This window comes from Abrus precatorius, unplaced genomic scaffold (assembly GCF_003935025.1).
Source record: "Abrus precatorius isolate BTA unplaced genomic scaffold, Abrus_2018 Scaffold8, whole genome shotgun sequence".
NCBI lineage: Eukaryota > Viridiplantae > Streptophyta > Magnoliopsida > Fabales > Fabaceae > Abrus > Abrus precatorius.
In genome coordinates this window covers 15,908,594-15,926,632 of record NW_020874428.1, presented here as the reverse complement: position 1 = coordinate 15,926,632, position 18,039 = coordinate 15,908,594, and the positions used below count along the sequence as shown (strand labels likewise).

General features: G+C 24.1%; 2 protein-coding genes and 1 non-coding gene across 3 annotated transcripts; 1 reads left to right on the top strand and 2 right to left on the bottom strand.

The window, feature by feature from the left end:
* Positions 1 to 5,096: 5,096 nt before the first annotated feature.
* Positions 5,097 to 5,168, top strand: TRNAQ-UUG. The gene has a single exon. It is a non-coding gene; the product is annotated as a tRNA-Gln (tRNA).
* Positions 5,169 to 7,393: 2,225 nt separating this feature from the next.
* On the bottom strand, positions 7,394 to 7,820 carry LOC113848296. Its single transcript, XM_027477752.1, has one exon. It carries the CDS (start codon positions 7,811 to 7,813, stop codon positions 7,472 to 7,474), a length of 342 nt encoding a protein of 113 aa, XP_027333553.1. The 5' UTR covers positions 7,814 to 7,820; the 3' UTR covers positions 7,394 to 7,471.
* Positions 7,821 to 16,208: 8,388 nt separating this feature from the next.
* Positions 16,209 to 16,820, bottom strand: LOC113874308 (LOB domain-containing protein 22-like). Its single transcript, XM_027512543.1, has one exon. The coding sequence runs from the start codon at positions 16,818 to 16,820 to the stop codon at positions 16,209 to 16,211; it is 612 nt and encodes a 203-aa protein (XP_027368344.1).
* Between the last annotated feature and the right edge of the window lie 1,219 nt (positions 16,821 to 18,039).

The following is an 18,039-nucleotide window of genomic DNA, read 5'->3' as shown; positions in this document are numbered from 1 at the left end:
GCTTTGCTTTTGGAGGCTATTTGGAACAAAGAAATGGCTTTGTTTAGTTTGTTTCTAGTCTTTTAAGAATTTTTTGGAAGTTTAGAGAGAAAGAAAAAGAAAATGTTTGAAAGATAAGGAAGGAGAATGGAAGAAAAGAAAAAATTAATACAAAACTTCTACAAATTGAGAGAACTAAAAAAACATATAATTACAAGGGTTTATAAACCCTTCCTCACTTATATAAATTTGCATGACCCTTCTACTTCTCTCTTTTTTCTACTAAAAAATTATCTCCCAAATAAAGTTTAAAGTTTTGTTTAAGAAAGGAGGAAAGAGGAAGACAAAATTTGTATTTTAAAGAAATATATTTAAAAATAATATTTTTTATAATAAAAGGCATAAATTGATATATTGATATAATTTTAATGTATTTATCATAATAAATTATATATATTTTTAATATATCATCATCTCTCCTCTTTTCTAAAATTTTGTCCTCGGTATACTCTTTAAGCTTGGTTTGAGAGTTTGAAAGTAGAGAGAAAGAAATAATCTGAAAGGTAAGAAAGAAGAAGGAAAAAAAAAATTGGATTAATACAAAAATTCTTGTATTGAGGGAATTTAAAAATATGGATAGGAGAGTTTGGAAGGATTTATAAACTCTCTCTCTTATTTTTTTTGTCTCTAAAAACTAACTTTCAGACAAAGCTTTAAGCTCTTTTCAATCTTAGAAAATAAAAATATCTTTAGAATGTATTTTTTTTTTCAATAAATTCATTAATATTTTTTTTATGTGTACATTATTTTTATCAATTTATATAATCTATCTTAAAATTTCATATTTTCTTTTTTTCATTCTATTTTTTTAAAGATAAGTTTTATGTTGTGTTTAAATATCTTTATAACATTAATTCTATTTATTTATTTTCTTAAAAGTATTGTGTATATATATATATATATATATATATATGTATTATTGTTAATTTTATGAGATTAATTTTGATTTATTGTTAATATAACTTTCAATGACTTATGTAATTGATGATTTTTAAAATATTTATTTCAAAATTTAATATTATTATTTTCAAAATTGTTAAATGATAGAATAAATTATTTTTTACATTATTAATGTATTATAATTAAAATTTAACTAATTTAGTAGCATGTGCAATATATTGGGCTTTTTAATGTAAATAAAATCTATAAAATTGAATATTATGTATATGTTCTAAATTAAAAAGTTTCACGAAAATATCTTATTTTAAATTTTATGAAAGTTTATTATAATAAACTTTACTATGACTATTATACACAAAGCATAAGTCAATTATTCTTCAAATTTTAAAATTCATTTGTATGAAGTTGATTATAATCAATTTTTCTTTAATTTTTAAAATATTCTTATATCAAAATTAATTAAAATTAATTTTTTTTCAATTTTTAAAAAACTCTAATATAGAAGTTAATGATAATAAATTTTATTATAAAATAAAATAAATAAAAAGTATTATAAAATTAAAATAAATATAAAGAGTTTAATATATTTTTATCATTATTTTCTTAATTAATATTCTCAAGTTTTAATTAGTAAAGCTCTTTATTTATTTGTAATTTGTTTGGTAGAATAGGAGTAAGAGAAATGGAAATAAATAAATTTATTTTTTATATTTTTTCAATTTTTAATAAAAATTAATATTTTTTAATAAATATTCATTGTAGTCACTTAAATTAATTTGTTGATTTTTAATTTTATAAAAAAATTATTTTGATAATTAATTTAAAAATTATTTATTTTATTTTTATATAAAATAAAATCAAATTATAATAAATAAATATATTTTTAAATTAAATAATAAAATAAAATTTTTGAAAAATTAAAAATTACAAAGGCAACATTTACAATTAAAATAAAAATTAAATAGTTTTTTTTTATTGTGTTTAATTTTTCAATACTTGTAATCAATTTAAATAAATAAAATTAAATGTTCAAAGTATATAACATATACATAATAAAAATTAATTATAAGTCATTTTTAAAATGCATCAAAATATACTGAAATCTATTATAATTAATTTTTATGTAATTTTTTTAAAAATTGAAAGAAATTTGATTATAATAAAGTTATGTGTAAGAATATTTTAAATATTAAAGGAAAGTCTATTATAATTGACTTTTATATAATTCAAAATAGAATATTTCTGTAAAAATTTTAATTTAAGACATATGCATAAGATTCAATTTAAAATTTGTATTTACTTAAAAAAGTTCAATGCATTGATTATTTTATTTTAGAATAAATATACATATAATTAATAATTACAAAATAAAATTTTATATATTATAACTAATTATATATGATAAAATTATCTTAAATAATTTTCTAAAAATTATTTTAACCTAACTTTATAATTATAAATAGTTTGTATTAAAATAATAAAATTAAATAATATTTTATCGTATAATGTAAAAAAATTTAATTAAATGTCAACAATAATATATATATATATATATATACATATATATTAAAAATTTAAATATAAGAAATAAAACTTTTAAAGTAAAATATATATTTTTAAAAAATAAAAATAATTTTTAAAAATATAAAAATAGATATTTATAAAAAATATTAAAAATTATAGAAAATTTGTTACACATCTTGATGGACAGTTGGATATTTTTTAACCTTTCATTTTTCAATTAGCTGGTTTTCAATGTTGAGATTGTTTAAATGGTTGATTTTCAATTTTAATAAGTTGAACTTTCTCCTGTATTTCCTTTGAAACATTTTATTTGGTACAGTTAGTTGGAATATGAAATTTGTAAAAGAATAACAATTCTTCTACTTTTAGAATAATCCTTTAAATAATCAAATTTTGTTAAGTAAAATATTCTACAATATTGATTACTTTTTTTTTTTTGTTGCAAGAAGAATATGAGAAATGCTCCACTTTTTTTTTTTGTTGCAAGAGGAATATGAGAAATGCTCCTAATACTTGGGGGCGTGCAAAGGTAGGTACAATGATAACCTTCTCTAGTTAGGCAATTAAAAATCAATATAGATGATGTTGTATTTTAATCCTTGGGTCTAGCTAACTATGGAGGATTAATTCATGATAATCTTGGAAGATTCATAGCTGATTTCTTCAAATATTTGGATCTTTACTCTCTTTAGCTGTTGAACTATAGTGTATTTATTAGGAGATACAACTAGTTTTTTTTTTAAAATATCCAACTTATTTAGATTGAAAGTGACTTAAAGGAAGTTATTTCTTTAGTTCTTAATGTATAGATTAATAGCCATTTTTTTTCTATACTATCAATGAAATTAGAAAGTTACTTAAATGTATAAAATTTGTCAGATTTAATCATGTTCTTATGAAGGCCAATCAAAATGCTAATTGGTTGGAATAAGATAAGATCCAAACTTGGGCTGTTTTACTGTATTTTTTAGGAAAATTCTACTTCTTTGATTTCTTTTTTGAAGTTAGATTCTTTAGGAACTGCTTAATGTAGGCGGAATACTTAGTCTCATTCAATTACAAAATAAATAAATAAATAAATTTAAACAATAACTTTAATATTTAAAATTAAATTAACGTAAATATGAGTAAAAAGTAAAATTATTATGGTATAATAGAATATAATTCATATGTTATTATTGGTTAATTTTAAATTTTAAAATATTAACGTGACAAACTTTAAAAGATAATAATTCTACTAATGTTTTATTTTTCAAATAATAAACTCTCGTTTAGAATATATAAGTTAATTTTATATTTTAAAATTTTCTATTTTTTCCATATTTTATCTTTTTCTTCTATTATGTTTATTATTTTTTATTAACATTATTTTAATACTTCTAGTCTTTAAAATTATCCAATAATTTTTTTAAAAAAAATATTTCATAGTAAATCTATAATAGGCAAGCATAATCTTTAACTTCCACGATAAAAGTTGTAATAGAATATTTTTTTTAGTCTCATTAAATTAAATATTACCACAATTTTTCTAATTTTTTAATTTTATTAAATTTCATTAAAAAATTATTAAATAGAGATTATACTTTATTAAATATGAAACCAATAGAATCAATAATTAAAAAATTAAACTTTACAGTGACCCATTATCAATATATATTCAAAAATTAATAATTGACCTTTAATCAATTGAAAATTTATAATCTAACACACCTGGTTCTGTACTTCTGTAAATAAAAATTTGATAAGTAAATTTAAAATATAAATTATAAAAAAATATTGAATCAAGAATTTTTTAAAAAATATAAAATAATCATAAAAAAATTCATATAATAATTTCTCTACTATGAAATATATATTCTTATGTAATTTAAAGATCCATATAATTAACATCAATAAAACCTTTTAAATATATTATCATAAATACATATTGACATTCATTTATTGTTAGCATAATATTGTATTGAATTTTTAACTAAATTTGATTCTGACATTTTAAGCATTGAATTATATCAAATATTGAATATACCAACCGCAATAAATGCTACAATTGTCACTTTTTAAGATATAATTTTGCTATAGTTTATAAAATTCAATCCAAAATTACACTCATATTGTCAAATTAAGTCTTACACATAATTTCTCTTTTGAAACAATCCGTTAATAATTAAATTTTTATTTATACTTATTTTATCATGATTTATAATTAGAAAGTATCACACAATTAAGATAAAATTTTATTTTAATGATCTATCATAAAATATAAAAAAATATATATGATATACTCTAGGAAATATTAATGATGGTATTGCATATGATAAAATTAGATATATAACTCACTTAAAAATTCCAAAATAAAAAAATATCTATTTTACGATTTAAGTTTTATATTTTATTCAATTTTTATTTTATTTTATAACTTTTCCCTTTGTCATTTCGACTTTCGTGGTTCTTTTGTTTAGGTAAGTTTTTATCTTTTGTGCATTTTTTATAGATGAATTTCGTTTAAGACAACTTTATAAGTGAATTATAATTCAAATTTTCCTCCAAAAATAAGTTATATAATATTTCTCAATTTTACTACATATAATCCAAATTAGTATCACGAAATTAACTTTGCTGATTATGATCAAACAGGTTCCATGGTGTAGTGGTTAGCACTCTGGACTTTGAATCCAGCGACCTGGGTTCGACTCCCGGTGGGACCTTTTTGTAATTTATTAAGTGTAAATAAATTTTAATTATCAGACTAATTCAATAGATTCTTACTCATTTCTTTTTCACAACTGTATGAATCTTGATTTTTGAAAATTATAATTTTGCCACTAACGATTGAGAAATGCCGTTTAGTACAAATTCAAATTAACATTGATTGTTTTGTTTGAATATCGTTGATTCCCGTATTTTAATTTGAATAATATTAAAATAAACTATTTTTCTGATTGATTATTGATTACTAAATTTATAATTTTTATATCAAAATCATTCATATAAAATAACATTGTTCCTTATAATGGTTGAAAATGTACGATATTTTTAAATAATAGTCGTTTTAGTATTGTATTATGTTAAATATTATTCATGTTAGACATTAAATAGATATTTTCAAAATTTTTAATTATATTTTATAAATATTAAATAAATTGTAACATTTTATGAAATTTATAATAATTTATATTAGTTTTTTCAAAATAAAATGTTTTCATATAATTTAAATTTAAAGTAAATTTATTTATTATTTTAAATAATATAAATATTAATATTTAGGAAAATATAAATATAAAATTAATTGTAATGAGATTAACAACTCATGAAAAAATTTATTTAAGACTCATTATGAGGTAGAAAATGTCACCCCAAAGTAGTAGAAAATCTATAAGATTAAGGATGAGAGTGAGTCAAGTTTTAAGGATATCCATTAATTAAATAAAGCTTATCTCATGAAATTATGTTGGAAATTAATCACCTTTCCTAATAATCTCTGGGTTTAGGATCTTAGAATGAAGTATAGGTTCAGTGTTGGGCAGGATTTAAGTGCTAAAAATACCCAAAAAGATGCTCATCTTTGAAAGAGTCTTTTAATTCTTTTTGGCCTCTGTTTTTCAAAGGCCTGAGTTAGGGTATTGAAAATAGCTTATCCACAAGATTTTGGACAAACATTTGGATCCCTACTATAACAAACTTGACTAATTATTTTGTCTCCCCTATTTCAAATGAGGAATTGGATTTCCTTGTTATCTTTTATTCTGTTGAAGAAAGGTGAGATTGAGAGAATTTTGCAAGAATTAACTAAACTAGATACAAAGTAATTAAGGTATAAATGAATAATATTATGTTACTATCCCGCAGCACTTCTGTGTGACAAGTCAAAAACAAATTTTGAGGAATTAAATTTCAAAATAAGAAGAAATGATCAAATGAAAAAATTACAAATTTTCAAATAAATTAAACCTGATTAAAAAAAAGAGTCAATTATCATTTTTTTAAAAATAGAGAAACATATATTTTAATAATATGACTTAATTATACATAATTATTTAAAATTAATTGAATCAATTTAAAATCAAATAAGTATATATGACTTAGAATTATGTTAATGATGTAAAATCAGCATCACTGAATACGTTAAGAATTTGTTTGTACCAGGGTTAGAGAAACTTTTGTTTAATTTTTTTTTTTTTTTGTGCTTTGATGAAATATTTGCATTAGCAATCATAAAATTTCAATTGTCTATCAAAATAGGCTCTAAAGTATTTGATTTAAGATTTATCATGACTCAACATTAATTTAGCAAGTATTATTTTTCTATTTACTGAATAAAACATAATTATTAAAGTAAAACTAATAGTTAAAAGTCATTATAACCCGAATTACAAAGCATATTAAATTACATAAATATTTTTCAGGTTCAAATTGATTGTGGTACTTTTACAAATGGAGTCTCAGGCAGATTTGATATGGGGAGTAGTTTTCATAATGACTGGTGTTGGAACTTTGAGGACACCCTAATGATACCTTACTGTGCTTTTAATTTTTTTGTTTAAATGTTTGTATTTTTAACTTTAATGTAATTAAGAACTCTGATCAGGACGTTTAATCTAACTTTAGTGCATAAGTTTCATTCTTAACTACTAGATCGTCTTCATGCTTCTTATATGTACTGTAGCCAAAATAATGTGAATGTTGTTTTGTAAATCACTTCTTGATATGTAACTCAATGAATAGCAATAGATCAATACTCTCTATTCTAATTACTTTTAGCCTTTTATGCTGAGTGAACCATAATAACAGGTATAATGTTAATTAGACTATAGTAATTTAATTCTAAGTGAAAGAACGAAAATGTGACACGAAATTCACATATTTCATTCATATATAGGCTCTGAAATTATAATCTAATTTCAGTTGTACATAGCGAAACAAATTACCTTTAACATTATTAATCCCACAAAACCTAACTTTCTGTTTTTGTTATACATATAGATTCTCAAAACCCTTCACATTCTGTTCTTTACAATTCGGAGCCGCAAAAGGGGCAGAATCGGAAATCGGCCTCCACCGCGCGGTCGCAGAAGCGGCAGCGCAAGGCATCGGGAAGCGCCGGTGGCGGCGGAGATCCGTTGGTGGCGGTGGGTGGAAGGGAATAAGAGTGAGGAAAGAAGAACTTGCAATTGGGACAGTATAAGAGAGGGTCTTTACCAGGCCAGCGCCACACGGGAACGAAGAAGAGTTTGAGAACCTTGTCGTAGTCGACGAGATCGGCGCGTGAGCCGCAGATGATGCACCTGCCCGCACCGGATTTCAGCACCTGTCGCACTTGTTGCTCTAATCCTCCAACAAAGAAGAAGAACATGGCTTAAGCCTCTGTTAATCTTCTCCTATGCCTTTCTGGTCTTTTTATTAGAGTTAGACTCTGTTTAGCTGATGTTTGAAGCTTACACAAGATTCCTTTTCTGTTTCGTTTCTCTGGAGCTTTCCTGCGATTTCTTCAGGCCTGGGCTTCTATTATATGGGCTTCTATGATATGGGCCTGATCAATTCTCACAGCAATAGTTCGTAAAAATAAATAAATGATGATTTACTCTTAAGAAGCCACACGTACACGCATATATTTTTTCAATCCTGTAAGTTATAATTTTTGTGTTAAAACAAAATTTTTATTAAGCTTTCAAAGTTCATTGATTTCTTAAATAATGTCCTTGGGATGTCATTAATTAGTAAGACACTTTAAAAATATACGTGATCCCTTAATTTAAAATTTGAAAGTAAAATATTATAATTTAACCCTATAATATGAATATAGCGAGATGTTGCTAAATTTAGAACATAAAAAAGAAAATCATATTTCTAACTAAATTAAAGTTATTTTTATTGTAAATAATTTAATAAATTATTTTTTTTATTTTTCATTTGATTTAATTCAGATTCGATTCATATCATGCACTTGTATGAAGTGAGTGAGTTTATCATAAATTTTTTTTTTTGTTTACACAAAAACTCAAATGAGTTATTATGTTGATGTAGTTGATGAGTCTATCACGAAGAGATTTTTTGCTTCCATAAAAACTTGAACAAGTTATTATGTTTTTAGTTATTCTACGTGACTTTTCTTTCGTTCAGTATTTATTTTTTTAAATTTAATATTAATTTCTATTTTGAATTTTAAATTTTTCATAATTTCATTCTTAAATTTTATTTTTAATTTAGTATTATTTAATATTTAAAATGATTAATAATATTACTATTTACTAATGTTTATTTATAAAGTTGTTAATTTAAAAAAGGTGGTGCATTTACTTTAATTTATTTTAAAAAATAATTTGAATTTATTAATATTTTTGTAACGTATAAAAATTCATTAACGGAGAGTCTTAAATATATATACAATCTTGAGATAAGATCCGTTTATATTAGTATCAAATTTGAATACTTATTTTACTTAATAATTTTTTATAAAATAAAATATTGATTAATTAAACTATTGAATCATATTATGTTGATCATATAAAATCAAGTTTCACATAATTTTAAAATTTGTTAATATATTATTCAGAATTTAATATTTATTTATATTTTAAAATTATATTACATATTATTCAAGCATATTACATAGATCATAACTCTATTATCTTAAATGATCCTGTTTTAATTATTTATTCTAGTTTTTATTATATCATTTGAATTTTTCTATAGTTAATATTTGATTAATAATTTAATATAAATTAAACTATAACTAATTTCTATAATTTCAAATATAAATTTATTAAATTTAATATCAATTAATGTAGTAAAATATTTTTTTAATTTATAAAATGTATTAAATTTAAAATAGTAATATAATATATGATTAAATTTTTATTTTAATTTAAAAATACCTGTTCAGTGCATTAGTAACTAGTTGAAATTAATCATCTAAAACATTTTTGTAAATGATATGCTAATATAGTTAGTTGACATTATGATTTAAATTTGATTATCCAAATCTTTATCGTAACTTTGAAATTTTAATCTTGTTTTGTTAGTTTTGATTAACAAATTTTTTCGGAGAGTGTTTGACTCAATTAAAAAGGGTGAAGTCAAGTTTGTCTCCCTAAAGATTATGCCTCTATATGTTGAGAAAAATCTCTATAAATAACATGAACTTTCTCTCTATAAAAGCAGGTTAGAAACACTTACTCAATCATCATCATTCATCCATGGAGTCCACTTATCAACTCTCTTTGAACCCTCACAATCGAACAACCCTATCCGTGCAAAGTTCATGTAGCGATGTCTTTCGCATTAGTTTTTATTATATCAATCACGTAATCCGTCCCTTTCGCTCTACCGATTCTATAGACAGAAACTATTGCATAATGATGATTCCTCGTGAAGTTTTATGCGATTGTAACGAAGACACGATCTTAGATGGGAACAACACACGTCTTCTGCAAAACACATTCTCCTCCATGCTTATTCCCCATCACATATTGAATGAAATTCTACCCCAAATTGGTGCATGCGCTAGGAACATGGTCGCGGCAAATCAAGGAAGCAAAATGTGGGAAATAGAGGTGGAACTTCGTGTTACAACACGACCTTGTGAAAGTAATATTCACATTGTTAAGGATCGACGTGCGTTATTGGCATCCCATAAAATTGTGGATTCGTTGAAGAAAGTAAGTGTAACCGATCTTCATTCTTATTCTTCGGAACAATGTGCAATTTGTTTGGAGAAGTTTTGCAGTCGATCAAAATCAGAACTTGTTTCTACCGAATGTGTTCATGTTTTCCATAAAGAGTGTGTTGTTCAATGGCTCCAAAGTTGCATGCGCAGTCAATTATCATCTTACCGCTGTCCATTGTGCCGTTGCCAAATACATTAGGGTAGATAGTTTTATAACTAATGTAAAGTGAGTTATATGTATCTATTTGATTCTAGATTGACTTTGTTTCAATTAATTATATTTTAATATTATTTAATTTTAATTACGATTGGATATATAATTTAAATAAATGCTTGTTTAATATTTTAGTGTTTATGTCTTTAATTTGATCATAATACTTATTGAAGTAAGTTTAAGAAAGATATTTTCATCTTTAATTATATGAAGAAAGTTGTTAAAATATATTTGAAAGATCCACTAGTGAAAAAAAGACTTTTCACATCCTTTAAAATAGACTTTTTACATTGGTTCCACATCTAATGTAAAAAGTCGTTCATATAAATATTATTAATATATTTTCTTAGGATTTAAAATAGTCTTTAAGTTGAATTAAAATTTATAACATCAATGTTCATCATGTTCATTATTGTTTATCTTTGTTTGAATATGAAACATAAAAAATATGCAATGTTCATTAAATTATTTAATGAATAAGAAATAACAGAAAGTGAAATAACAAAAAATGAAAGAAACTAAAACTATTGATGTACCTAAAAAATTATTGCATGTTCGTTGTCTATCTAACTAAAAGAAAAGATGGCCAAAATTTTGATTATTTTGCTAGCACGTATATAAAAATTTTATATTTTAATTGACTCTACATCAGTTGTTTATTGAACCAATGTAATAATTCTGTAATTTTAAAATGTTTAAAAGGCTATATCTTTCGATACAAAACTTTGACTTTTACAAATTATATACATACTTTTGGATATGATAAAAAAAAAACAGTAAAAGAAATAAAAAAAAGAAAAAAACATTGAAATTTTAGATAACAGTGGTACAAATGGAAATAAGATTTGAAAATAAAGAATGTGTTTATACTTATGAGTTAGACCTCATTTGGACAACAAGAGTTGAATATATTACCACAAGGACTTCTTAACAAGATTTTACTTCTCACATATATGGATGATGGAGACCCTTTTTAAAAAGACTAATGAAGGCAAAAGTTAGGAAAAAATGATTACCAGATTTGAAAAAATGAAAAAGGAGAAAGAAAAAGAAAAATGTTTCTACTGGGTTAAAAACTCAAAAAAGCAACTTAGGCAAAAGTTAGGAAAAAAATGACTACCAAATTTGAAAAAAAAAAAGGAGAAAGAAAAAAAAAAGTGTCTGCTAAGTTAAAAACTCAAAAGAACAACCTAGGCAAAAGTTAAAGAAAAAAAAAGATTTAATTGCTACATTTGAAAAATAAAAAAAAAGGAAAAGAAAGAAGAGAAAAGTTTAACAAAATGAAAAATATACAACAAAAAAATTGTCAAAAGGAATCATAAAAATTGGTGAAAAGCATAATAAGATCTCAAGTTTGGTCAATTGGTGAGTGAAAATTCTTCAATTCAGGCAAATGGCATGACATAGATTCAGATAGGGGCAATTGATATAGACCCTAAATTAGAGTAAAGGGTGTTCCAAGTGTTCAGAGAGTAAGTGTATCTATCGAGAAGTAATAGAAGATTTTAAAATAAGTTTTTGAAATATCGTCCTATAAAGATTAATTTTCAATTACTAAGAATTTCTTAATTCAATTGTTTGAGACTAAAAGATGTGAAATTAAATAAGAACCGAAATTTAATTATAAAATCAATTATGAATAAAAGCAAATGACACAATATACATCTTGGTTGAACTTATAGGAGAAAAACCTAAGGCATATGAGTTTTCTCATTCAATTCTTTGTTATTTTTTTAACTCTAAATTTACTTTTCTTATGATCACAAATCATTCATACAAATATTATTAATACCCAATGATTATGCGATACTAATATTCTTTTCTCTAAATTAATATTCTCAATGATCATGCAAAACATCAATTAAAGAAAGCATAAAGCACTTATGAACATGTTAATTTAATAACGATTGAAAGAGAGATTGATTTAGTCCACATAATCCTTTATCTCATTTTATCCTATAAATCCATTAACTAATTAAGGTATAGTCACTTGACAATATAATTAATTAAGATTATAATTATGCGTAATAGGATAAAAACTAACACGAATGGAAATCAAATGTAGATTCAAACTTCAAAATTCCATAAATTCATGAACAATAGTTCTCATAACCCTAGCTATAGACTTAATTACTCATGCTAAAGAAAAGAACTAAAGCAATCGTAAACAAAGCCATAAAGAAAAGCAAACTAGAAAGAGATGATTTCCTAGTCTTCAAGTACAGTCGCTCGAAGCTAAATTTCACTAAGAGTATGCCAACGATTCTGTGCAAGAGAGACAAGATGAAAGGTGTATCAAAAAACAAAAGATAAGATGTAAATGGTCTTTCCAACAAGATGCCTGATGTCTCTCTTTTAAAGGATTTAAAAACTCTAAACGCTCTTCATAATTAAGCTTTCCGCATACGAACACGGTTGTGCAAGGCCTTTAGTATGTGCATTGGCTTGAAGCATCCCCATGCTTGCTGAAAGGGTTTGGGTGTGTTGACTGTTATGAAGCTCTGATTTTCCATTAGTTTGGCCCAAAACACACTTAAAATCCATTTGTGACTTCTTTATACTAAGCTGTATAACTAATATATAAATTAGTGAAAAACTCAATTAAAATAAAGGTCAAATATAAGTGTATGGATCGTAAAAGAGAGTCTAATTATAGACTTATCACCAAGCTTTCAAGCTAGGGTAATTGATAAATTTAAGTTGGGAAAAATGAAGTGGCAAGATTGTAAACTGGGGCAAAATGTTTCACGGAATGAATTTTTTTTTTTTTTGCCAAAAATAATCATAAATGTTTATGAAAAGTAAGAAGGGAGCTTAAGTTGGGGCAATTTATGTGTTGAATTTCTTAAACCAAGGCTAATGACATGACAATAATTCAAACAGGGGTTATCGATAAGTTTTACATCCTAAATTAGAGTAAATGATGTTTCAAGGTTTCAAATTGGGGCAATTGATGAATTTAAGTTGGCATGAATGCAAGCTGGGCAAAAGAAAGACAATCAATATGCCTAAGATTACTAAGATAATCAACATGTACAATACTTTAAACTGGGATAACTGATGTATCTAAGATTTCAAACTTGGTCAATTTACTCTCTATGAAGCATGTTAATGAGTGGTCAAGATTATTGACATGTGCTACTAGCATTGTTGAAAAAAAGAAAACATTACTTTAGTATTTTTGTAATCATCCATGTTACATTTTGATTTCATCCATTCCAAACTATATACATTTCATTCTCGTTCACCATACATTAGTCCTTTTTGCAATGTGTTTCATCTCTCTCTTAAATAAATTATTGATTTTATTTGTTTGACCATTAATTCATTTTGCATTTTGATAGACATATATTGAAAGGAAACATATGTTCACAAAAAAAAAAGGAGAACAATGCAATTATTTTGATTTGTCTTAAGAGTCATCGTAAGATCATTGAGTTCTCGATAAATACAACATAGCAAAACAAAGATATCATCATTTCAGCTCACAAAATGTTAGCAGAAGCTAATTTGAGGGAATACTAGCCAAGTGTTTAATCACAAGTCAACCAAAGAAACCACGAGTTCTTGTTCATATTTAATTCATAAGGTGCATGAGTTTGTAAGGATGATAAGCTTAAAACTATTTGAATATAAATTTTTTTTTTCGCATCCTTTTTTCACATCATCTTGATTGGTCATATTTGATTAATAAGGTGCATGACCTTGTAAAGATGATAGGTTTCAAATTATTTCAAAATAAAAATAATTTGTTAATATTTATTTTGCATCATCTTGACTCTTGCACCATTGACATCATCATGCATCAATTAATTCAACTAGGACTAGGATTGCTTTTCATAGTACTTGGATGATCTTGATCTCTCAGCCACCCATTGTTCTAGCTTTATACATCATTGTGCTTGTTGCATATGATAAACATTCATATCAATTTCATTTCATAAACACACTTGTTGCATATCATAAGATTTTATGTCATTCAAGTCCTTGTACTTAATTCCTATCGAGGACACTGATGACTCTAGATTCAAATATCGTCCTACTAGTCGTATCTCATAAGCCTTTGTTCATGTCGTTCAAGTCCTTTTGCCCACTTTCTATCGAGGACACCGTTGACTCCTGGTTTAAAGATCGTCATATTAGTTCCATCTTATAACTCCTTTTTTAACCGTTGAAAGGTCTTTGTGCCTACTTCATTCCATAGCACCTTGTGCTTATTACATCTTAATGGCTTATGCGTTTGCCACACCTCAAGTCTCTCACCTATCATCTCATAGGCCTTTATACATGTTATCTTTTATAGGTTTTCATGCTTTCTTAATCTTATTTGCACAAATCCTAGTCCTGTGCTAAAAGTTATGCCCATTCAAAGTCTACAGCTATAAACATGAAACTTTATAGAATTGCAATACTTTTTACATCGGTTGTTTTTATAACTGATGTAGAAAAGTTTGTATAAATTTAAAAAATGTCACCGTGTTTTTTCTAAAAGTAATTTTTACATAAATTTTTTTAACAACCAACGTAAAAAAACTCACGTAAATTTCAAAAATGTCATTGCGTCTCTTTCTACATTGTTTCACAAAAATTGATATAAAATCCTGTTATAGAAAGTGTATTTTGTACTAGTGATCTTATAAAAATTAATTTTTTAAATTTATTTATAAACTCTTTCAAAGATCTTATGATTTATGTCTATTAATTAATTAGCAATGATTTATTTTTTTAAACATATTTTCTATTATTTAAAAATAAAAAATATAAAACTTTTTTTGTCAATATAAGTTTTAAAAATAAACTTTTTATTTTTATTTTTCAAGTTAAAAATCAGAATTACTTCTAAAGTGTTTTTTTTTTCTTTCTATTTCTCTTCTCAAAACTAATGAAAATTCAATGAAAAACAGTTTTAAAAACTAAACTACTAAATAATATTTATTTTTATTTTCTTCTTAATTTTTTTAGATTTTCACAATTATTATTAATTTTTTAAATAAAATCACAAACGTTTATTATATCAATTTTTAAATTTGAATTTTTTATAAATTAAAACGGTTAATATTTTATCATCAATGATAACTAATTTTTTTTTTATCAAATATAAAGAAATAAAGTTCTTAATTAAAAAGAAAAGAGTACGGAAGTTTCAAAATTTGAATCGAAAGATTAAATAAAAAAAAATATTTTATTTGTTATTAATACAGTGTGTTAAGATTTAAAAATCCAATTTCAATTAAGATTTATTTAGATTATAATGATTTCAAATTTTAGTTAACCTTTATAGATAATTTGTGAATATTATTTTTTTACAAAAAAGTTTATAAAATTATTTTTAAACCAAAGTGTTTTTAAAATTTTTTTCAAATGGAAGTGTTTTGTATTAGTTTTTTTCATGGGAAGTAATTTTTTAAAAAGTACGTATTTATTTTTATAATTTAATGTTAATTTAAATTTGAATTTTTTATAATTTACTTATAATATTACTTGTCCTAACAGAATATTTACCATTAATAATTATAATATTTATCATATTTTTGAACTTATAAAATTTTTAATTTGAAAATAGTCATATCATATTTTTAAATTATTTATTTTAAAATAATTTTATGATACTCGTGTAATGCACAAAAAAAAATTAGGTTATATTAAAAAAGAAAATGTGTCTAATTTAACATAGTATATCAAAATTAAAAAATTTAAAAATAAATTTAAAATTAAAAGAATGGAATGACATTTAAAAAATGGAGAAACATAGACATGAATAAGGAAGATGGAGCATAGAATGAGATTGAAGCGTCTTCCGGAGAAGGAGCTGGGGAAGGAGGTAGCACTATCACTCCTAACTTAAGGCAATAGCCAAGAGCACAGAAATCAAACATCCGAATTTATTTTGTTCATGAAGTCAAGAACAGGCTTTTGATCATCGTACCCAGAATCGACAACAGGTTCTTGGTTATCCTCTATAGACAAATGGGACAAAGGAATGGAGTTCTGTAAAGCCCACGTGTTGATGTCTTCTTGTGAAGGATTATAACTGACGTATTGTTGTTGTTGTTGTTGTAGTTCTAGTGGCATTGATTCAAGATAAGATTGAGGGGTGCCATTGATGATGTTACCAGAGCTAGCCTGAGCCTTGAAAGAAGCAAGATGTTGAAGAACAAGGTGAAGTTCGGCTTCGGTGGACTCAATCTGTGACTGCAAGTGATGAATTAGGCTGTAACAACCGCCAACAGGATCTATGGCGCGCATGTCAGATTGGTAAATAATGGTACTCGCAGCTATATCTCTGTTTTGAGGATCAAGAGTCTTCAACATATTGGTGATTCTACCAACACCAAATAATCTGTGTGCGTTGAGAAATTGGTTTTGACGATCGTGAGGAAAATAAGGTGCGAGAACGCAGTTTGAGCCACACCTTCTGCGTTGAAATCTACATGCCGCGCAAGCCTGTGTGTTATTGCTTGTTGATAAGTTGCTTTCCATGAATAAAACTTCTTCTTCTCCGTGGAAACTTTGCCTTTTGTGTGTTAATTAAAGCATATTTTTTAGGTTACAGTGAATATATATAAAAAAAGAGATGGATAAAATCACATCTATTAGGATAGAGATCTTAACTGATTCAGTTGTGTATAATATCCAAAAGCTATTAAGTAAATAACTTTTAAAATGATTTTTTATTTCATTTAGAAATTTTAAATTTATTATTTTATTTAATTTATTTTGTTACATTTTTATTTATCTGATGAATTTAACTTCTATTTTTTTATATTTTCATCCTTTAAAATTTATTTATTTTTTATTTACAAACCTGTCAATTTTTTATATCACGAAAACAACTATACGGAGAGCCGAAATATTGTAGGTAAAATAAAAAATTATAAATAAACGAAGATATTAAAAGTATATATATATATATATATATATATACTATTACATTCGATGTTTAACAAAAAATATAATTACTTTCAATAAAAGAGAATTTTTAAAAATTTGAGGTAATTTTAATTTTATTTATTTTCAATTATTTAAAAAAAGTAACTTACAAAGCTTTAAAAGAATTAAAAAAATCAAGAAACAAATATAAATAATTAACAATTTGAGAAAGTAAAATTATGTGAAGAATTTAAAACACGTTAAACGTTAAATTTAATGTAGTTTTAAATTTTATTTATTTTGGAGTTTTGAAAAACGTGACTTCAATAAGATTCAAAAATTAATTTGAATTTAATATGGAATAAAGAAATGCCACTGTGTATTTTTCTGCAATAGTCTTGGATATTTTTCAAGGATGATTTAATTCCCGTAAAAAAATAATTCAAAAAATCGAGAAACATAGGCATGAATAATTGATAATAAAGGAAAATTAAAGGCAACAAGTTCAAGATTTAATTATCGAGTTGGATAATAAATTATCTAAATAACTAAAATAAATACTCAGTATTAATAGGCATAAAAACATATGACATTTTTATTAAATAAGATAAAGGAATACGTCATGTAATTAATTTAGCAGTCAACTTTTAATTTTTAATTTAATATTCATTTAAACTTAATTTTTAATTTAATCCTATTTAATAAAATAAATCATTTATTATTAATAGTAAATATTTATTTTTAATTTAAAAATAATATAATATATGATTAATATTTTATTAAAAAATTATTTTAATTAAAAAAATATTTGTTCAGTGCCTGAGTATTA

Bases quoted from the DNA above. Each gene is read 5' to 3' on its own strand.
- LOC113848296 (XM_027477752.1), bottom strand. From the start codon at position 7,813: ATGTTCTTCTTCTTTGTTGGAGGATTAGAGCAACAAGTGCGACAGGTG.
- LOC113874308 (XM_027512543.1), bottom strand. From the start codon at position 16,820: ATGGAAAGCAACTTATCAACAAGCAATAACACACAGGCTTGCGCGGCA.